The 23,449-nt window shown below is 43.1% G+C and overlaps 1 protein-coding gene across 1 annotated transcript in view; it reads left to right on the plus strand.

Moving 5' to 3' along the window:
• The first annotated feature begins 16,373 nt into the window (after positions 1–16,373).
• The window catches only part of LOC140482642 (immunoglobulin superfamily member 3-like), an 82,650-nt gene continuing 75,574 nt past the window's right edge, over positions 16,374–23,449 (plus strand). The window contains exon 1 of the mRNA XM_072580148.1: positions 16,374–16,447. Coding sequence (XP_072436249.1) covers positions 16,396–16,447 — 52 coding nt within the window. The 5' untranslated portion in view covers positions 16,374–16,395. The remainder of the gene's footprint in view (positions 16,448–23,449) is intronic.

Here is a 23,449-nt window from a genome sequence, read left to right on the forward strand (position 1 = left end):
GTTCTTGCATTATTCCCTTACAACATCCAGTTATTTCAGATGTGCTTCATTTCTAAGGGGTGGGATTTACAACACCATGCCACTATTTAAAGTGTGGTGGGACACGTTATTTAAAATAAAGGCTCTGCACAGTACCATCTATCCTAGCTTCTAACATAGAACACAGAACATATAACATTACAATATAATACAGGCCATTCGGCCCTCGATGTTGCACCAACCTGTAGAACCAACCTGAAGCCCATCGAACCTACACTATTCCATGAACATCCATATGTTTATCCAATAACTATTTAAAAGCCCTTAAAGTTGGTGAGTCTACTACTGTTGTAAACAGGACATTCCACGCTCTTACTCTGAGTAAAGAAACTACCTCTGACATCTGTCTTCTGTCTATCACCCTTCAATTTAAAGCAATGTCCCCTCATGTTAGCCATCACCATCTGTGGAAAAAGGTTCTCCCTGTCCACCCTCTGATTATCTTATATGTATGAATTAAATCACCTCTCAACCTTTTCTCTAATGAAAACAGCCTCGAGTCCCTCACCCTTAGCCTTGTGTCATAAGATCTTTCCATTATGCCAGGCAACATTCTAGTAAATCTCCTCTGAACCCTTTGCAAAGTATCCATATCCTTCCTATAATGCTGTGACCAAATCTGTAATCAATACTCCAAGTGTGGCCGCACCAGAGTTTTGTTCAGCTTCAACATGACCTCATGTCTCTGAAATTCAATCCATCTATCAATAAAAGCTAACACACCGTATGCCTTCTTAACAATCCAATCATCCTGGGTGGCAACTTTCAGGGATCAAGTACATGTACACCGAGGTCTCTCTGCTCATCTACACTATCAAGAATCTTACCATTCTCCCAGTACACTTTATTCCCCTTGCTCCTTCCAAACTGAATAATCCCACACTTTTCAGTATTAAACTCCATTTGCCACCTCTCATCCCAGCTCTGCAGCATATCTATATCCCTCTGTGACCTGCAACATCCTTCGGTAATATCCACAACTCCACCGCCCTTAGTGCCATCCGCGAATTTACTAACCCTTCCTTCTATGCCCTCATCCAGGTCATTTATAAAAATGACAAAAAGCAGTGTCCCCAAAACAGATTCTTGTGGTGCACCACTAGTAACTGAATACAAGGGTGAACATTTCCCATCAAACACCAACCTCTATCTTCTTTCAGCACACCAATTTCTGATCCAAACCGCTAAATTACCCTCAATCCCATGCCTCCATATTTTCTGCAATAGCCTCCCATAGGAAACCTTATCAAACACCTTACTGACATCCATATACACCACATCAACCATTTTGCTGTCACCCACCTGTTTGGTCACCTTCTCAAAGAACTTAATAAGTTTTGTGAAGCACAATCTACCCATCACAAAATCGTATTGACTATCCCTAATCAAATTATTCCTCTCTAGATGATTATAAATCTGATTTGTTAGAATATTTTCTCACACTTGACCAACAAGTGAAGTAAGACTCACTGGTCTATAATTATCAGGGTTGTCTCTACTCACCTTCTGGAAAAGGTGTCAACATTTGCTCTCCTCCAGTCTTCTGGCACTATTCCTACAGACAATGATGACATAACTATCAAAACCAAAGGCTTTGCAATCTCCTCCTTGGCTTCCCAGAGAATCCTAGGATAAATCCCATTCAACCCAGAGGACTTATCTATTTTCACACTTTCTAGAATTGCTCACACTTCCTCCTTGTGAACCTTAATCCCATCTGGTCTGGTAGCCTGTTTTTCAGTATTCTCCTTGACAACATTGTCTTTTTCTAGTGTGAATACTAATGAAAAATATTCATTTAGTGCTTCCCCTATCTCCTCAGACTCCATGCACAATTTTCCACTTCTACCTTTGATTGGCCCTACAATCGAAGGGCGAAGCAATGAAGGTAAGCATGAAGTGTCTTTTTTCCCACCCTGTTTACATGTGATGCAAACTTCAAAGAATTCTGTACCAGCAACCCAAGGTCCTCAGCTGAACAAACACTCCTCGCATCCACTTTCCTGGAAACTGATCATGAAGTTATCAACCTCAGCCTTAAACATACACAAACTCTGCTCCCAGCTCTCTGGAGCAAGGAGCCCAAAGGCTCACAATTCTCTGAGAGAAAAAATCCTTCCTCATCTCAGTCTGAAACTGGTGCCCCTTAATTCTGAGACTGTGGCCTCTGGTCTGAGACTCTCCCATGAGGGGAAACATCGTCTCAACATTTACTCTGTTAAGCTCCTTAAGAATCCTGTACGCTTCATAGGAAATCACCTCTCATTCTTCTAAACTCAAGTGCCTGGAGTTCCAACCTGTTCAGCCTTTGCTCAAATGACAATCCCTTCATACTGGGGATCATCCTCGTGAACCTTCCCTGAACTGCTTTCAATGAGATAATATCTCTTTAAATAAGATGAACCAAACTGCTGACAGTACACATGATGTAGTCCCACCATCATCTTGTACAATTGCAGTGAGACTTCCCTACACTTTTACTTCAACTCCATTGAAATATTGGCCAACATTCCTGAGTTTAGTGCACAAGTTTACCCAATCTCTTTGTGTTGCAGTTTTCTGCAATTTCTCTCCATTTAAATAATATTCAATTCTTTTGTTCTCCCTTCCAAATTAAACATTTGGACACATTATACTCCATTTGCCAGGTTTTGCACACTTTTTAAATGATCAATATCTCTGTAAACTGTTTGCATGTCTCTCACAAACTGCATTTTCACCTACTTTTGTGTGATCTTCAAATATTCCTACAGTACATTGGCCTCCTTTCTCCTGTTGTAATAACTTGTGGTCCGAGCACTGGGATCCCACTGGTCACCCTGTAAAAGAACCCCTTATCCCTTTTTGTTGTTTCCTGCCCATGAGCCATTTCTCTGGCCACAATAATATGCTCCCTCCAATATTCTTGGCTCTTATCAAATGAATTAAACTTTTATGAGTAACCTCACCAAATGCCTCCTGGAAGAGCAAACGCAACAGATTTACTGGTTCCCCTCTCTCCACTCTGTGTGAGACTTTCTTGAAAAACTCAAATAAATTAGTCAGACACAATTTCACTTTCATGAAGCCACACTGACTCTGCTTGATTAGATTATGATTTTTTGAATGTTCTGCTCTTAATCCTTAATATATTTAAGTGATTTTTTTCCTCCATCCGAGAGGAAGGGATTGTCCTGATTGGAGTTAAGAATGAAAAGAAGATTTGAAGCATCTCAGTTTCTTTGGGCCTTGACATGGTGAATATAGAGAGGAGGTTGTTTCCCTTTGTGGGGGAGTCTGGGACCAGAGGGCAAAAGCTCATAGGAATGGGTCTGTGATTTAAAATGGAGATGAGGAGGAATTTTATTTCTCAGCGGAAGTAAATCTGAGGAATTATTCACCACAGAGGGCTGTTGAGGTTGAGTGCTGAAGTAACTTTGAGTCTGATAGTGACAGATATTTAATCAGGAATGGAATCCAGGGTTAAGGGCAAAAGGCAGGAAAGTAGAGATGAGGACTATCAGAGCAGCCATGATCTCACTGAATGGCAGAACCAACCCAATGAGCTGAATGGCCTAATTCGGCTCCTATACCCTCTGGTCTGAAGGCCCTGTTGTGGTATTTAACAGGTTATTGGATGGTTATTTAAACATAAACAATGTGCAGGATGGAGGGGAAAAGGCAAACATTGGCACTAAGTTAAAGTGATCAGAGAGCTGGTGCTGATACAATGGGCCCAATGGCTTCCTTCTTCATCAGACCATTCCTGTGATTTTCGGAACAGTGAGATTCCACTCTATGCAGCAAATGTTGCTTCCTCTTTTCTGTTTCCTGGGCTCAGTTTGCAGCTGGTGTTTAGAAAAGACAACCTTACCTCAGCCGAATTGTCAAAACCACATTTCCTGCAGCTGGACTCTCTCTTCGTTCTGTAGATGGTGAAATTCCCAGTTTGTTCTACAGTATGGTCTGTCCATTTTAACAGATGGAAAATGGTGGAAGGGCAGGGGGACACTCCACACTCTCAGTGAGTGTGAGGGGGCAGCTTGAGAATTGAAAATTAATGTGAGTGTCAGCATGGGTCCATTGGTGAAACTCACTCTGAATCACAAAGCTGTAAATGCACTAACTTTGGAAAAATAAGAGGTTGTCTTTCAATCCACCCCAATGAGACCCACAGACTAATCCAATCCACCCCAAATACACACCTTAATGTGCAGCCTGTCCCTCAATCCCATTCTTCCCGTAAATGAATGACAGAAAAGGATGGGAGGAACGCTTCATTTTCTGGTCTGTGTTCCCAGCCTGTGGAGCTCTGTGTCAGCTGCATGAAACAATCCCCAGACAGTGACAAATTCTCCTTGTGACATACCCCTCTAGTTCTCAATGTTCGAACTTATAGAATTCTCACAAACTCCACAGCAGCACAAACCATAGAAAGGTCATTATAACAAGTTAAATTTCTCCAAAGCATACACTTACCCAAAGCAACACAGAGGAACAGGGTCACAGAAAATAGAGTTCCACTGATCATCTCAACAGACCAGCCACCCTGTGTATCCACAGAGTTTTTTGTACATCCAGTTAATATATCAAAATACAAAATGTCCCAGCCAACTGCAGCTTCTTTAATCTCTTATTTTTCAGAAGTTAAAGAAATTAAACTGTCAAGAGGAAGTTCAGCACAGTTCTCTAGTTTCCGTTGGGAGACTGCAGTTTGAACACATTCCTTATTCCAGTTCTTGTGAGTTGCTTGCCTTCACATCATTTCAATTCAGATTTTATATTTTTGCTGTGAACACTAAGGTACATTCAGAAGGCTTTTGATAAGGTGAGCTGTGAGAAAAACATAGAGATGCTGCAGTGTGATTTGGACAGTCTGAGTGAGTGAGCAATGTTTCTGTTTACCTCTTTTTAACCCTTTGGTGAACAGACATTACTGAGTGGGCTTTCCATGAAGTGAATCTGATAATATTTGTTGTTGATTATTTGTTGTCAGTAAATTTAACCTGAGAATTACACAGCAATGGTTACAATCACTGTAACAATTACAACGACAATGGATCCTAACACCAGATTATTTACAAACATATTAAACGTGTAATGGCAACATATGCAAGTTAAAATTCCACATCACTGTGACTGTCTGGAAATCAAGCCCACTATTCCAGGAGTTGTCGCAGTGGGGAAAGATTTATTCAAACATTCCAAAGTCCCCAATTTGCCTGACCGTGAAACTCAGGGCAAACACAGACCGGGCTACTGAAGTGAACAAGATAAACTTAAACTGATTACAAACTGCTTGATTTCACCTATGCAGAATGGAAACTCAGTTTTTAGATTACTTACAGTGTAGAAACAGGCCCTTCGACCCAACAAGCCCACACCGACCCACCGAAGCACAACCCACCCAGACCCATTCCCCTACATTTACCCCTTCACCTAACACTACAGGCAATTTAGCATGGCCAATTCACCTAAACTGCACATTTTTGGACTGTGGGAGGAAACCGGAGCACCCGGAGGAAACCCACGCAGACACGGGGAGAATGTGCAAACTCCATACAGTCACCTGAGGCAGGAATTGAACCTGGGTCTCTGGCGCTGTGAGGCAGCAGTGCTCACCACTGTGCCACCATGCCACCCACTGTGCCACTGTGCTGCCCACCAGTTTATAACTGGATTTACCATTTCTGAATTTCTCCTCTCTCATCTGAAGGCAGTCACACAAGACAGGGCTGACATGGCTATTAAGGGAAGAAAAGGAATGTAAACATCAGGGAAATACAGTTCAGTCACAGCAATGTGGACCAGGAATTCAATGAGTTGCTTGCCTTCTCATCATTTCAATTCAGATTTTATATTTTTGCTGTGAACACTAAGGTACATTCAGAAGGCTTTTGATAAGGAGCCATAGAAGAGATTAACATGAAAACTTAAAACCCATTGAGATTGGGATATTGCAATGAAATGGACTGAGAACTGATTAGCAAACAGGTAACAAAGAATCAGAATAACTGGGTCAATTTCTGAGTGACAGACCGCGATTAGTAGCATACCACAGGGGTCAGTATTTGGACTCTAAGCCTTCACAATATAAATTTATGATTTAGAAAAGTGAACTGAATTTAATGTCTCCAAGTTTGCAGGTGACAGAAAGTTGAGTGGAGGGTGAGCTGTGAGAAAAACATAGAGATGCTGTAGTGTGATTTGGACAGTCTGAGTGAGTGGGTAAATGCATGACAGATAAAGTATAATGTGAAGAAAGATGACTGAAAGCAAAAAGTAGGAGTAAAAGTGTATCTCACATAAAGACCGACTGTTCCTTGTGGTGTACTGCATGGCTCAATTCAACAGCTAGAGAAATGGGTTGGATGTGGGGCCCAATTGGAATGGTTCCAAACTTTCTGATGATATAAAAAGTAGGTAAGATTGGAAGCTATGAGGAAGATGGAAGGAGGCATCAAGGGGCCAGGTTCAGTAATAGGAAAGGACAAGGCAGATGGAATATAATGTGAATAGATGTGAAGATAGTGACTTCATCAAAGGAAACAGAAAGGCAGAATATTTTAAAATAGTGACAGTTTGGGAATTGTTGGCATCCAAAGTAATCTGGGTTTCTGTGTTCAGGACTCACTGAAAGTCAGCGTGAGGCTGCAGCAGTCACTAAGGAAGGCAAATGTTGGTCTTCACAACAAGGGAGTGGAATCCAGGAGGGAGGATGTCTTAGTGCAGTTGGACAAAGTATTGGGGAGACCACAGCTGGATTGTGGACAGTTTGTCCCCAAATGTAAGGAAGCACAGACTTACCATCGAGGGAGTTGTATGGAGGGTCAGCAGAGTAATCCCTGGGATGGTGGGTTGTTGGATGGGAGAGGGTGAGGAAACTGGCCTGTACGCTCTCGAGTTTGAAAAATCAGAGGTGATTAAATTGAAACTTTCAACGTGCTTCAAGGACACAACAGTGTGGATGTTGGTGGCAATGTTTCCCTTGGCTGGTGAGTCAAGATCCGTGGGGCATTATCACAGGAAAGTAAGCCGTCCAATTTAGACTGAGATAAGGAGGAATTTCTACATCCAGAAGGTGGGGAATCTGTGGAATTCCCTATCCCAGGGATGTGGGACCTCAGTCATTGAGTATGTTCGAGAAAGGAACTGAAAGATTTTGAGACCAATGAATCGTGGATATGGAGATAATGAAGGAAAGTGGCATTGAGGAAAATGACCAATCATGATTGAATTGATGGGCTGAATGGTTCACTCTGATTCATATGTTCCTCTGACTTTGTTTCTTGGACTAAAGGAATGAATGAAGGTTATAAGTTGGGAAGTAACCAGGGCAGGGGTGAGAAAGGGTTTAGATTAAAACAAGAACATCAGAGATGAAAGTGGGAGTGTCATTGAACAGAACAGGAGTTGCAGAAGGTTGTGGGAAATGATGACCAAAGACCTGAGAGCTGAGAGTTTGCAATTTCCTGGATATGTTGCTCACATCTTAATGAGTTACACTGCAGCCCAATTTAAACTTTAATTAAAATGACTTTGTGATACAGATCAACCACAGTTCAGTTTGCCTTGATTTTAATTTCAGCTCCTATTAATTGTTCTGATCCCAGCTGATGTTGTTCCTGGTCATGTCTGACACATAGTGAAGACTGTCGTGATTGATTTTATTTTGTTGTGCTTTATTTACTATGTTGGTCTTTCACTGAAATTAAAGCCCGGAATGCTTGGTGCTCTGATTTTTCATCCTAAAGGGACCATGTTGGACCTGTACTCACCCCATTAACATTTTTGAACACCTCCCACTGTTCTGCTGCAGACTCACCCTCAGCAAGCTGTTCCCAGTTTACTTTGGCCAGATTCTGCTTTATTTTTAAAAAAATCAGACCTGACAGAAAAGTGACCAAACTAAATTAAAGAGCAGCCAACAGCTGTTGGCTTCAGAGAACAGCAGAAGCCAAGGTCAAACCAGTCACAAAGGTTCAAGAGTAACCCATTACAATCAGACCAAGAGCTGTGTATTCGAGGAATATCGATCAGACTCTCAGGCAACTTGACTGACTGAGTGTGTGGAGAAAGTGAGAACTTACTGAATTTGTGCACATTACACCTCCCAGCACTGCAACAGTGAAGGTGTTGACAAATCCCATTGGATGACTTAAACCCAGTTTATGACCTTTAAGGCCAAAGGTCTTTTGTGACCAAAGGCCACAAAAATGTTTGGAAGGTCAAGGCCAAGGCGGGGACAAAAGCACACGTCTTGACTCCACCACCTCATGAGGACACACAGAAACTTCAGTCAGGACACAGAGAAACCTCAGTGATGATTCAGTGAAAACTCAGTGAGGATTCAATGATGCTTCAGTGAAGACTCAGTGAAGACTTGCAGTGAAGATGCACAGCAAGACTCATGGCAGAAGCTGATGAGGCAACCCATGATGACCCAGGAGAAGATCTACCTTGACCTGTGAAACCAGTTTTGTGGAAGAGAGCCAGCAATAGATCAGAGAGAAAGGATATTCCAACGGCCAACAAACACATGGATCATTATGGGTAATATCCTTTCTCAGATGGAGAGCTAAGTAAATGTTGGGAAATGGTTACATGGTGTTTTTAATAAGGAACATTGTGTGAATGAAATTGTGTTGAACCACAAACTGATTTCTGTATCCCCCTTGTCCGCTTCACCAACAAGAACATTTGGGTAAAGTGTTCTCAAAATAGAAATAGGCCAAAGCATGGACAATACCTCAATCCAGAACCCATTTTTGCAGACAACACTTTACCCAAATACTCTTGTTGGTGAAGCGGACAAGAGGGATATAGAAAACAGTTGGTGATTTCAGAACAAACGGAAACCATTTGGTGTTACGGTTCCTGGCATGACAATGCTCCCCCACGGTCACCTCAAACAGCTGTCCAGCTTTGTTCCACCAGATTAGGTCCTGCACTGCATCCTCCCAGGTTGGACCTTTGACACATCAATATAAAAAGCTCTCCTGTATACATTTTAAGAAATATGTTTCTCTAAAACTTTTATACCATTGTTATCCTAATTACTGTTGCAGAAGTTGAAATTCCCTTATATAATTATCCATTTATTACACACCTCAGTGAATTGAGGACATGTCGGCTCTTCTGTTGTCCACTGATTGTTGGGCATTGACAGTCCCAGTGTGTGACTGTTCTTCTACCCACAAATCCTCATTTGAAAACCATTCTAAGATATTGTCCCTCCTTACTGCACTATTGGACTCCTTAACATTACATAACGCCACACCTACTCTTTGGCACCTTCCCCTTTCATGCCCAAAGATCCTGTGCCCCAGAATATTGAGTTGCCAGTCCTGCCCCTCCCTCAACCATATCCCTGTGTTTGCAATACCATGTGTCAATCCGTGCCCTGAACCCATCTCTCTGATCCATCTTACTCTGAGCATAAGCATACAGGTCATCCAGCCTGCCTTCCTCCCTTAAAACCCAACATAGCTGAATTTGGTCTGCCTTGGTTCCTTCACTAAAGTAGGCTGTGTCCCTACATACTGACACACTATATGCCCTCCCTCTGGGGAACTACTTTAAATTCCTCCCAAAGCACAAGCAAACCCACCCACACAGGGGTGTTGGTCCCATTTTGGTTCAGCTTCAGAGTGTCACATCAATGGTTTCCTTATGATTCAATGCTTCTACCAAATTGTTCCACAGTATAAACAGACTGATCAAAAGATTGTCTTCTCAGACACATGTATTTCTGATGCAGTGAATAAACCCACTTCCTCCGCCCTGCCCTGGCCTGCTGAACCATAGAACAGGAGATTATCAGCTGAAATAATGCCCTTCTGAGAGAGGTTTTCATTACAAGGTGGTTTGGAATACAACAATAAAGAAGCCCTTTCCAACTGAACACTGTGTGTGTATAAGCTCATTGAATTATATCAAAGATGAGATCCGGACAAAAGCCATTCAGCCCAATCAGTCGATGCTGGTGTTTGAGCTGCTTTTCACCATGTGACCATCCTTCTGCAGATAAGCATCAGCAGCATAACTGTTCACTCTTCCCCTTTATTTGCTTTCCCAATTTCCCCTCAAGTGAATCTGTGCTATTCAATTCAACCACTCCCTGGGATAATGAGTTCTACTTTCCACTCCCCGGCATAATAAGTTACACTTTCTCAAGTCTCTCTTTGGAAAGAGGTTTCTTCACAATTCCCAATTGGATTTGTGACAAAGTTTTCACCTCCCACATCACCCTAACTCACTGAGTACTCATGTGTTATCAATAATTGCCTTGCAATGTACAGCAACAGAAATGACAAATTGCGAAGGAAGAAAGGGAATGGGGGACCAAAAGGCAGAGGAAGAACAGGAAGGCAGTGCAGGTGTCTCCTGCAGTCATCTCTCTCCAAAACGGGTATACCAGTTTGGATACTGTTGGGGAGATGGCTCCCCAGGGCAACGCAACAGTCACCAGGTTCATGACACCGTGGCTGGCTCTGCTGTTCAGAAGGGCGGAAAAATGGAATGGCTATAGTCATAAAGGATTCAATTGTAAGGGGAGTAGATAGGCAGCTCTGTAGTCAAATACAAGATTCCTGAATGATATGTTGTCTCCCAGGTGCACGGGTCACAGATGTCTCGAATCGGCTATAGAGCATTCTCAAGAGGGAGAGTGAACAGCCAATTGTTGTGGCGCATATAGGCACAAAGAATATAGGTAAAAAAAATTGGGTGAGGTCCTACAAGCAGAATTTAGGGAGTTTGGAAACAAGATAAAAAAGTAGGACCTCAAAAGTAGTAATCTCAGGATTGCTACCAGTGCTAGGTGTTAGTCAGAATAGGAATGATAGAATAAGCAGGATGAATGTATAGCTTGAGAGATGGGTGCAGGAGGGAGGGGTTCAAATTTTTGAGACATTGAGATCAGTTCTGGGGGAGGTGGTTTTATTACAAATTGACTCCATTTGTGCCAGAGTGGAACCAATGTCCTTGGAGGCACTTTTGCTAACGCTGTTGGAGGGCATTTCAATTGATGTGGCAGAAGGATGGGAACCAAATAAGGTTTGAGTACAGTAAGGAAGGAGTGACTATTGCCTGTAAGGAACTAAATAATGAAGCCCCTGTGACTAAGGGAGCTCCTCGTCGGCAGGAAGCAGATGATGAATGCAAAGGAACTGGTGGTCTGAGGTGCATTTGTTTTAATGCAAGAAGGGTATAGGTAAGGCAGGTGAACTTGGGCATGGATTAGTACCTGGACATATGATCTTATTGCTATTATTGAGACTTGCTTGAGGGAAGGGCATGTTCAGCAATGCAATATCCCAGGATATCGATGCTTCAGGTGGGATAGAGAGGGAGGTTAAAGAGTTGGAAGCGTTGCTTTACAGGTCAAAGAAAATATCAAAGCTGTGCTGAAGGAGGGCACTATGGAAGACTCAAGCAGTGAGGCATTATGGGCAGAGTTCAGAACTAAGAAGGATGCAGTAACAATGTTGGGGCTGTACTGCAGGCCGCCCAACATCGGACATGAGATAGAGGTACAAACATGGAAACAGATCGTGGTAGTGATAGGACATTTTTAATTTTCCCAACATTGTCTGGGATTCACTTAGTATTAATATCCACTTAGATGGAGCATAATTTGTAAGGAGCATTCAGGAGGGTTTTCTGGAGCAGTATGTGAATAGCCCAACTCGAAAATGGGCCATACTGGACCTGGTGTTGGAAAATGAGCCCGGCCTCATGGTTGAAGTTTCAGTAGGGGATTGCTTCAGGAATAGTGATCACAATTCCATAAGTTTTAGAATACTCATGGACAAAGACGAGAGGGAAGGCCAACTATAGCAAAGTTCGGCAGGAGCTGGGGAATATAGATTGTGAGCAGCTGTTTGAAGATAAATGCATATTCGATATGTGGGAGGGTTTTAAAGCGATGTTGATTAGAGTTCAGGAGAGGTAAATTCCTGAGAAAATGAGGGATTGAAATGGCAAGATTCAGGAACCACGGATGACAGGTGAACCTGTGAGACTAGCTAAGAGGAAAAAGGATCTGGATATAGGTTTGCTCACTGAGCTGGAGAGATTCATTTTCAGATGTTTCATCACCATACTAGATAACATCGTCAATGAGCCTCCGGACGAAGCACTGCTGATGTTTCCTGCTTTCTATTTATATGTTTGGGGTTCTTTGGGTTTGTGATGTCATTCCCTGTGGTGATGTCATTTCCTATGGTGATGTCACTTCCTGTTCTTTTTCTCAGGGGTTGGTAACTGGGTCCAAGTCAATGTGTTTGTTGATAGTGTTCTGGTTGGAATGCCATGCTTCTAGGAATTCTCGTGTGTGTCTCTGTTTGGCTAATCCCAGGATGGATGTGTTGTCCCAGTCGAATCCAATGCACAATTTTGGTCTGCTACATGAATGATACCTTTGTCATCACTAAATGAAACAAATGAGAGGAAACCTTCAAGACCGTCAATAATACCCATACTGGCATAACATTCACCAAAGTGGAGGAAAACAACAACAAACTGCCATTCTAGATGTCACAGCAAAATGAACAGCCATTGGGGATCTTCAAATCAGCATCTACAAGAAAACAATGTAAACAGAACAAATACTGAACTGCAGAAGCAAACACCCCAACATCCACAACTGAAGCTGCAAAAGAACATTATTTCCATGTGCCACCACACACTGCAGCACAGAGGAACTATGCAGAGCAGAGGAAAATTACCTATACAGTGTATTAAAAAAAAATGGGTACCCAATGAACATAGTCCGCTGATTTAGCATTAAAGGTCTAGATGGTGTAGAATTTGTAAAGAGCATCCAGGAGGGTTTTCTAGAGCAGTAAGTCAATAGTCCAACTCAAGAAGGGGCCTCCTTGATCTGGTGTTGGGAAATGAGCCCAGCCAGGTGGTAGATGTTTCAGTAGGGAATACTGATCACAATTCCATAAGTTTGAGAATGCTCATGGACAAAGACGAGAGAGGCCTGAAAGGAAGAGTGGTAAATTGAGGGAAGGCCAACTATAGCAAAATTTGGCAGGAGCTGGAGAATGTAGATTGTGAGCAGCTGTTTGAAGGCAAGTCCACATTCGATATGTGGGAGGCTTTTAAAGAGAGGTTGATTCGAGTTCAGGAGAAGTATATTCCTGTGAAAGTGAGGGATCAAAATGGCAAGATTGGGGAAACATGAATGACAGGTGAACTTGTGAGACTAGCTAAGAGGAAAAATGATGTGTACGTAAGGTCTAGGCTACTGAAGACAGACAAAGCTTTGGAAGAATATCAGGAATGTAGGGCCAATCTGAAATGAAGAATTAAAAGAACTAAAAGGGGTCATGAGATATCTTTATCAAACAGGGTTAAGGAAAATCTTGAAGCCTTTTTTTTCAAAGATAAGAAGCAGAAGGATAACCAGAAAAAGGATTGGCCCACTCAAGGACAAAGGAGGAAAATTATGCATGGAGTTCAGAAAAACTGGATGAGATTCTTAATGAGTAATTTGCATTGGTATTTACTGAGGAGAGGGACATGATAGATGTTGAGGTTAGGGATAGATTTTTGAGTACTCTAGGTCAAGTAGGCAAAAAGAGGCAGGAAGCTTTGGGTATTCTAAAAGGCATTAAGGTAGACAAGTCCCCAGGTCCAGATGGGATCTACCCCAGTTTACTGAGTGATGCAAGAGAGGAAATAGCTGGGGCTTTAACAGATATCTTTGCAGCATTCTTGAACACGGGTGAGGTCCCTGAGGACTGGAGAATTGCTAATGTTGTCCCCTTGCTTAAGAAGGGTAGCGGGGATATTCCAGGTAATTATAGACCGGTGAGCCTGACGTCAGTGGTAGGGGAGCTGCTGAAGAAGATTTTGAGGGATAGGATCTATTTCCATTTGAAAGAAACTGGGCTTATCAGTAATGGGCAGCATGGTTTTGTGCAGGGAAGGTCATGTCTTACAAACTTAATAGAATTATTTGAGGAGGTAACAAAGTTGATTGATGGGGGAAGGGCTGTAGATGTCATAAGCATGGACTTTAGTAAGGCACTTGATAAGGTTCCCCATGGTAGGCTGATGAAGAAGGTGAAGTCGCATGGGGTCCAGGGTGTTCCAGCTTGATGAATAGAGAACAGGCAGGGCAACAGGCGACAGAGAGTGGTAATGGAAGGGAGTTTCTCAAAATGGAGACCTGTGACCAGTGGTGTTCCACAGGAATCTGTGCTGGGACCAGCATTGTTTGTGATGTATATAAATGCATTGGAGGACGGTATCGTTTATCTGAAAAGCAAGTTTGCAGATTACACCAAGATTGGTGGAGTAGCAGATAGTGAAAGGGACTGTCAGAGAATACAGCAGAATATAGATAGATTGGAGAGATGGGCAGAGTAATGGCAGATGGAGTTCAATCCAGGCAAATGCAAGGTGATGTATTTCGAAAGATCCAATTCAAGAGCGAACTACACAGTAAATGGAAAAGTCCTGGGGAAAATTGAAATACAGAGAGATCTGATTGTTCAGGTCCATTGTTCCCTGAAGGTGGAAACGCAGGTCAGTAAAGTGGTCAAGAAGGCATATGGCATGCTTTCCTTCATTGATGGGGTATTGAATACAAGAGTTGGCAGGTAATGTTACAGTTGTATAGGGCTTTGGTTCTGCCACATTTGGAATACTGCATGAAGCTCTGGTTGCCACATTACCAAAAGGATGTGGATGCTTTGGAGAGGGTGCAAAGGAGGTTCACTAGGTTGTTGCCTGATATGGAGGGTGCTAGCTATGAAGAGAGGTTGAATAGATTAGGATTATTTTCATTAGCAAGATGGATTTTGAGGGGGACCTGATTGAGGTCTCCAAAATCATGAGAGGTATAGACAGGGTGGATAGCAAGAAGCTTTTTCCCAAAGTATGGAACCCAATTACTACAGGTCATGAGTTAAAAGTGAGAGGGGAAAGGTTTAAGGGAGATATGCGTGGAAAGTTCTTTACACGGAGGGTGGTGGGGGCCTGGAAAGTGTTGCCAACGGAGGTGGTAGAGGCAGGAACGATAGCGTTATTTAAGATAAATCTGGACAGATACATGAATGGGCACAGAGCAAAGGGGTACAGATCTTTAAAAAATAAGCAGCAGGTTTAGATAGAGGATCTGGATCTGCCCAGGCTTAGATGGCCGAGGGGCCTGTTCCTGTGCTGCAATTTTCTTTGTTCTTTGTTCGCTGTTCATTGATGCCATTTGTTTGAGAGGAGCTGCTGCCCTTGAGACATGTAACCAATGTCAGGGTCAGGGGGCTGTGGCATGCTGGCAGTGTCCCTAACTGTAGACTACAAGGTCAGGGATCAAATCAAACTCTGTGGTACAGCACAGCCCCAAAAGTGCCTGGACTGAAGGGCTTGCCTTATGAAGAAAGGTTAAATAAGCTTGGACTTTTCTCTCTGGAGAGAAGGAGGAAGAGAGGAGACCTGATCGAGGTATACAAAATAATGAGTGGAATAGATAGAGTCAATAGCCAGAGACTTATCCCCAGGGCAGGATTGACTGGTACGAGGAGTCATAGTTTGAAGATATTAGGAGGAAGATATAAAAGAGATGTCAGAGGTAGATTATGTATGCAGAGTTGTGAATGCATGGAATGCGTTGCCAGCGGTGGTGATGGAAGCAGAGTGACTGCTGGACATGCACATGGATAGCAGTGCGTTGAGGGGTGCATAGGTTAAGTTACTATATTTTACATTAGATTAAATCTCGGCACAACATCATGGGCCAAAGGGCCTGTTCTGTGCTGTACTTTTCTATGTTCTATGTTCTTTTCTATGAATATGGCTGGCACATTGGCAGCTTTCTAATCCTCTTGTACTTCTCCAGAATCAAAGGAATTTTGGGAAATTCAAACTAATGCATCCATAATCTCTGTAGCTCCCTCTTTTAGAATCCGAGGATGGAAGCCCATCAGGGCCAAGGACTGATCTGCCTTTAGCCCCATTAGTTTGTCTGACACGACTGCTTCAGTGACAGTGATGGATTTACTCCCTGCCCAATATCCTTTAGTTTTATTGGAATGTTTGAAGTATCTTCCACAGCCATTCACAAGATTGCAGTAAATGTGTGAATTCTCAAGAGAATAAGTGTAAGGAACCTGCACTGAATAAATAATTAGTACCACTGTTGAAATAAAACACACTGAGTCATGAGAAAATTCAGCCAGTCATATGCTCCCTCAGAAGAGAGCAGCTGTTGGTTTATTGTCAATGCTTCTCCTTTACTGACACTTTAACTTCTTTAACTCCTGAGAAACGAGAGATTAAAGAATCTGGGAAACGTTGTCTTTTGATGTCTTAACTGGATGTGTCATAAACTGTGTGGATAAACAGAGTTGTAACTCTGTTGAGATGATCAGTGGAACTCTATTTGCTGTGACCCTGTCCCTCTGTGTTACTTTGGGTAAGCGTTTGCTTTGGAGAAGTTTAACTTGTTGTAAAATAACTTTCCATTGTGCTGCTGTAACATTTGTGTGAATTCTATAAGTTTGAACATTGAAAACTGGAGGGGAGTGTCACAAGGAGAATTTATCACTGTCTGGAGGTTGTTTGGTGCAGCTGACACAGAGCTCCACAGGGCTGGGAACACAGATCAGAAAATGGAGAGTTCCTGGCATCTTTTTCTGTCATTCATTAACCATGAGAATGGAACTGAGGGACAGGGTTGCACATTACAGTGTGTATTTTGGGTGGGTTGGATTAGTCTGTGTGTTAACTGGTTCTTGCTGGGGTGGTTTTGAAAGACTGGGTGAATTTACAGCTTTGTGATTCAGAGTGAGTTTCACCAATGGACTCATGCTGACACTCGCATCAATTCTCTATAATCTATAATATTTAATTAGCTCCCTTAAAACATCTCCAGGACTTCATAAACTGTGAACTAATTTGAAGTTCAGTATCTGTGACAGCAAATCCTGGGAACATTTCTGAAGGTGAATGTGCTGAGTGCCAGTTCATGTTTTGTGTGATGCTGTTAATTGAAGGAAGGATGTTGATGGTCAGGAGACAGAGAGTATCTCCTGCTCTTTTTCACATTGTGCTTTATGATTTTTAAATCTTCAAACTGGAATCTTGAGCACTCCACACAACATCTGATGGAAACAAAGACAGAGTGCAATCTTCCCTCTGTTGCTGCAGTGTGTAGCCCCTCCTGCCAGATGATCTGTTGCCATGGTGCTACACTCACCTGTCTTTGAATCTGAATTTGCCTGAGATAGGGGTTGCCTTTTCTGAACACCAGCTGCAAACTGAGCCCAGGAAACAGAAAAGGGGAAGCAACACTTGCTGCACAGAGAGGAAACTCACTGTTCCCACAGTAACAGGAATGTTCTGATGAAGAAGGAAGCCATTGGCCACATTTGTTTCAGCATTGGCTCGCGCAGAACTTTTACTTGAACCACAGGAAATGGGTGAGATAATATTCAATATTTAATGTGGAGAAGAATATGGAAACTGGAGAACTTGGGTAAGCAACTCGTGAAATCTTGAAAAGTGTCCGAACGACAGAAGAGGAGGTGCAGAAAATCTTAAAATGCAGAATGTTGGATAAATCCCTTGAATCTGATCAGGTATACCCCAGAACTTTGGAGGAAGCAAAGGAAGTAATTGCTGGGCACTTTGCTGTGATATTTGCATCATCAAGAGCCATGAGTGAGGTGCTGTAATGTAGTACCAGTGTTTAGGAAAGGTGGTTAGGAAAAGCCAGAGAACAAGTTAGCCAGGAAAGATCAAAACAGAGAGCTAAGAAACACCAGGAGGGGAAGTGAGAAGTCATTGGTTGATAGGATCAAGGAAAACCCTTGAGGCTTTCTATTAGTATGTCAGGAATAAAAGAATGACTGGAAGAAGATCAAGGATAGCAGTGGAAAGTTCTGCATGGAGCCAGAGGAGATAGGAGAAGAGCTAAATGAATATTTTTCATCAGTATTCACACTAGAAAAAGTCAATGTTGTTGAGGGGAATACTGAGATACAGGCTACTAGATAGGATAGGATTGAGGTTCACAAGGAGGAGGTGTTAGCAATTCTGGAAAATGTGAAAATAGAGAAGTTCCTTGGGCTGAATGGGATTCATTCTAGGAATCTCTAGGAAGCCAGAGAGGAGATTGCCAAGCCTTTGGCTTTGATCTTTATGTCATCATTGTCTACAGGAATAGTGCCTGATGACTGAAGGATAGCAAAAATTGTCCCCTTGTTCAAGAAGGGGAGTAGAGACAACCCTTGTCATTGTAGACATGACAGCCTTACTTTGGTTGTGGGTAAAGTGTTGTAAAAGATTATAAAAGATAGGATTTATCATCATCTAGAGAGGAATAAGGTGATAAGGGATAGTCAACATGATTTTGTGAAGGGTAGGTAGTGCTTACAAACCTTATTGAGTTCTTTGAGAAGGTGACTAATCAGGTGGATGAGGTTAAAGCCATTGATGTGGTGCATATAGATTTCAGTAAGGCTTTGGTAAGGTACCCACAGTTGGCTATTGCCTAAAATACGGAGGCATGGGATTGAGGGTGATTTAATAATTTAGATCAGAAATTGGCAAGCTGGAAGAAAACAGAGGGTGGTGGTTGATAGGGAATGTTCATCCTGGAGTTCATTTACTAGTGGTGTACCGTAAGGATCTGTGTTGGAGCCACTGCTGTTTGCCATTTTTATGAATGACCTGGAAGAGAGTTTAGAAGGATGGGTTAGTAAATTGGTGTATGACACTAAGGTCAGTCGAATTGTGGATCGTGTTGAATGTTGTTGTAGGTTACAAATGTACATAGATAAGCTGCAGAGCTGGGCTGAGAGGTGGCAAATGGAGTTTCATGCAGAAAAGTGTGAGGTGATTCACTTTGGAGAGCACTGGGTTAATGATAAGATTTTTGGTAATGTAGATGAGCAGAGAGATTTCGGTGTCCATGTACATAGATCCCTGAAAGTTGCTACCCAGGTTGATAGGGTTGTTAAGAAGGCATTATGGTGTATTAGCTTTTATTAGTAAAGGGATTGAGTTTCGAAGGAATGAGGTCATGCTGCAGCTGCCCAATACTCTGGTGTGGCTACATTTGCGGTATTGCGTACAGTTCTGGTCACTATATTAAAGGAAAGATGTGAAAGCTTCTGGAAGGAGCTCAGAGGAGATTTAATAAGATGTTGCCTGGTATGGAGGGGAGGTCTTCTGAGGAAATGTTGAGGGATGTGATGCTATTTTCATTAGAGAGAAGAAGGTTGAGAGGTGACTTAATTGGGATATATAAGATAATCAGAGGGTTAGATAGAGTGGACAGTGAGAGCCTTTTTCCTCAGATGGCGATGCAGCTACCATGAGGGGACATAGCTTTAAATTGAGCGGTGATGGATATGCGACAGATGTCAGAGGTAGTTTCTTTACTCAGAAATTTGTAGGGGCATGGAAAACCCTGCCTGCAACATTATTAGACTCGCCAACTTTAAGGGCATTAAAATATTCATTGGATAAACACATGGATGATAATGGAATAGTATAAGACAGATGGGCTTCAGATTGGCTCCACAGGTCGATGCAACATTGGGGGCCGAAGGTCCTGTACTGTGCTGCAGTGTTCTATGTTCTTGATTCTATATTCTATCTTCTACATTCTACATAACTGGCAACATTTCCACACAGAGCATGTACGGAATGAGCTGCCAGAAGAAAAGGTGTAGGCTGGTACAATTATACTTTTAAAAGGCATCTGGATGGGTATGTGGATAGGAAGAGTGTAGAGGAGTATGGGCCAAATGCTGGCAAATGGAACTAGATTAATGTAATGGTCACAATGGATAAGTTGGACCAATGGGTCCATTTCTATTTTTCTCTATGACTTACTGACTCTATAACCTAGTGTCAATCTTTCGCCTTTTCTTCTTCATTCTGCACATTGTTTCTGTGTAAATAATCATCCAGTACCCTGTTAAATATCTCAGTTGAACATTAATGGTATTGGACCAGAAAATGAAAGATCAGAATCAGACCTTTCTCCCATCGAGTCTGTTCATGGCTGCTCTGATAATCTCCAACTTGACATTCCTGTCTTTTCCCGGTATCTCTAGATTTACATTCTGTTTAAAAATCTGTCTTTCTCAACTTCATCATACTGAATGGTGCAGCCTCAGTTCCCCTGTGTGGTGGAGTTCCCTTCTCGGTGAGGAAATTCTTTCTCCTCTCTGCCTTAAGTATACATCCCCTTATTCTGAGATTCCGTCCTCTTCTCCCAGACTCTATCACAGTGGAAACATTTTTTTTCTCGTCTACCCTATCAAGTCCTCAGGGAACCTTTTATGTTTCAATACTGTTGCCTCACATTTTTTTCAATATTTCAGTGAGAACAAGCTCAATCAAGATAACCTCTCCTCATAAGACAGTCCCGCCATACCAGCTACCAGCCAGTGATCCTTCTCCAGACAGCCTCCAATACCAGGACATCTTTCCTCAGATAAGGAACAAGAACTGTTTCACATTATTCCAGTTGTGGTCTAACTAGGGGTTTGTACAGTTTTGGCAAAACCTTCATAATATTATTCTCCATTTCCTTTGAAATAAAGGTAAAACAATGACTGCAGATGCTGGAAACCAGATTCTGGATTAGTGGTGCTGGAAGAGCACAGCAGTTCAGGCAGCATCCGAGGAGCAGGAAAATCGACATTTCGGGCAAAAGCCCTTCATCAGGAATACAGGCAGAGTGCCTGAAGGGTGGAGAGATAAATGAGAGGTGGGTGGGGTGGGGAGAAAGTAGCATAAAGTACGATAGGTGAGTGGGGGTGGGGATGATGGTGATAGGTCAGGGAGGAGGGTGGGGGAAGGTAGCAAAGAGTACAATGGGTGGATGGGGGTGGGATGAAGGTGATAGATCAGAGAGGAGGGTGGAGTGGATAGGTGGAAAAGAAGATAGGCAGGGAGGACAGGTCATGGGGACAGTGCTGAGCTGGAAGTTTGGAACTGGGCTGAGGTGAGGGAAGGGGAAATAACGAAACTGGTGAAGCCCACATTGATGCCCTGGGGTTGAAGTGTTCCGAGGCGGAAGATAAGGTGTTCTTTCTCCAGGCGTCGGGTGGTGAGGGAGCGGCGGTGAAGGAGGCCCAGGCCCTCCATTTCCTCAGCAGAGTGGGGGGGGGGGGGGGGTTGAAATGTTGGGCCACAGAGGGGTGTGGTTGATTGGTGCGGGTGACCCAGAGATGTTCCCTAAAGCGCTCTGCTAGGAGGCGTCCAGTCTCCCCTAGTGGGAGACTGGATGCCTTCCATTCTGAAGCTTTTTGCAGTCTTTCCTATTTCAATAATATTCAGCTCCTCTGTTCTTCCAGACAAAGTGTGTGGACTCACATTTCTTCACATTATACTCCATCTGCCAAGTTTTTGCTTCCTCACTTCCTGTGTCAATATCCCTGGGCAGACTCTTTGTCACTACTTACCTTCCCACCTATTGTTGTGTTATCCACAAACTTGATGACAGTACATTCACATTCCTCATCCAAGACATCAATAAATACAGTAAATAATTCTGGCCCCAGCACTGATTCCTGTGACACTCCAACAGCTGCAGGTTGCCATTCTGAAAATGTCCCCTTTATCCTCACTCTCTGTCTTCTTTTTCTAAGCTAATTTTCTATCCATTCCTGTAGACTACTGTCAACACCATGGGCTCTTTTTACTAGCCTAATGTGTGAGACTTTATCAAATACTGATTGAAAATCCCTCGATATTACATCCACTGCTTCCTCTGACGAAAGGCCAAATACTGCAGATGATGGAAATCTGAAGCAAACATGGAGAATTTGGAGGAACTCAGCAGGTCTGTATCTGTAGTGAGAGAAACAGAGTGAACATTTTATGCCTAATCTGAATCTTCTTTACAAATCAACGCTAACCTATAAACTGTTATTTCAGTTATTTTGTCCTGAATACTCTGTGCATTCAAGAGCCATGAACATTATTTCCCCTGGTGACCTCATTCACTTCTGTTTTTCTGTGTTTGTATCCTCTGTCTATTCCTGTCCCACTCTATGTAAAGTTATCCAAACAGCTACCCTATAATACTGCTGTCTTCTCTTGCTTTGACAGCCTCTGGATCCTTTCTCCCAAACATTGCTCCCTTCTAATTAATTGATAGCTCTCTCTATAGGCCTAGTTATTTGATTCACCAGGATACTGGTCCCAGCATGATTCAAGTGAAGCCCATCCCTTTTACTCCAGTACTGGTGCCAGTGCCCCACAAACAAAAATCCATTTCATCCAGACCAAACTCTGAGTCACATACTGAAATGCTTGACTGTATTTGCCCAGTGCCAGTTTCCCTGTAGCTCAGGCAGTAATCCAAGGATTCTTACCTTGGAGATCCTGTGTTATAATTTAGCTCCAAACTGTTCTTTCAGTGAAACCTTCTTTCTTGTTCTCCCAGTGTCATTGGTCCCAACATGGACAACGATGACGTGATCTTTCTCCTCCCTTTTCAGGTTCTTCTCCAGCCCTGAGGAGATATCCTCTCCTCTGGCTCTGTGAAGACAGCATATCCTTTGGGAACTATGCCCATGTCTGTAGGGAGCAGGATCTACACTCCCTCATTATACTGTCTCCTCCCACAATAACATTGCTATTTCCTCTCCCCACTTGAACCACGCCCTGTCCCAAGGTATCATGGTCAGTTTGCTCATTCTCCCTGCAGACTGCACTCTTGCCCACACGGCTTGCAGGAACCTGATAACTGCTGGATAATTGCAGCAGCTCAGGCTTAGTGTGGTGTCGTGGAAAAGCCAGGTTGTACAGTGTGTCAATCCTGTTCACACACCGGCCCCACACCTTCCCCATCTTACCCCCCCCCATCATCACTCACTTATCACCCCACCCCCATCATCAATCACCCATCAGCTCCACCACATCCCCATTATCACTCACCCACCATCCCACCCTACTCCTATCATCACTCACCCATCATCCCCACTCCATCCCCCTCATCACTCACCCATCATCCCCACTCATCACTCATCCATCAACCCCACTGCACCCCCATCATCACTCACCCATCATCCCCACCCACATCTCATCATCACTCACCCATCATCCCCACCCCATCATCACTCACCCATCATCCCCACCCCATCATCACTCACCCATCAACCCCACCCCACCCCCATCATCACTCATCCATCATTCTCACCCCCATCATCACTCACCCATCAATCCCATCCCCACCCCCATCATCACTCACCCATCATCCCCACCCACATCTCATCATCACTCACCCATCATCCCCACCCCATCATCACTCACCCATCATCCCCACCCCATCATCACTCACCCATCAACCCCACCCCACCCCCATCATCACTCATCCATCATTCTCACCCCCATCATCACTCACCCATCAATCCCATCCCCACCCCCATCATCAATCACCCATCATTCCTAC

This window comes from Chiloscyllium punctatum, chromosome 11 (assembly GCF_047496795.1).
Source record: "Chiloscyllium punctatum isolate Juve2018m chromosome 11, sChiPun1.3, whole genome shotgun sequence".
NCBI lineage: Eukaryota > Metazoa > Chordata > Chondrichthyes > Orectolobiformes > Hemiscylliidae > Chiloscyllium > Chiloscyllium punctatum.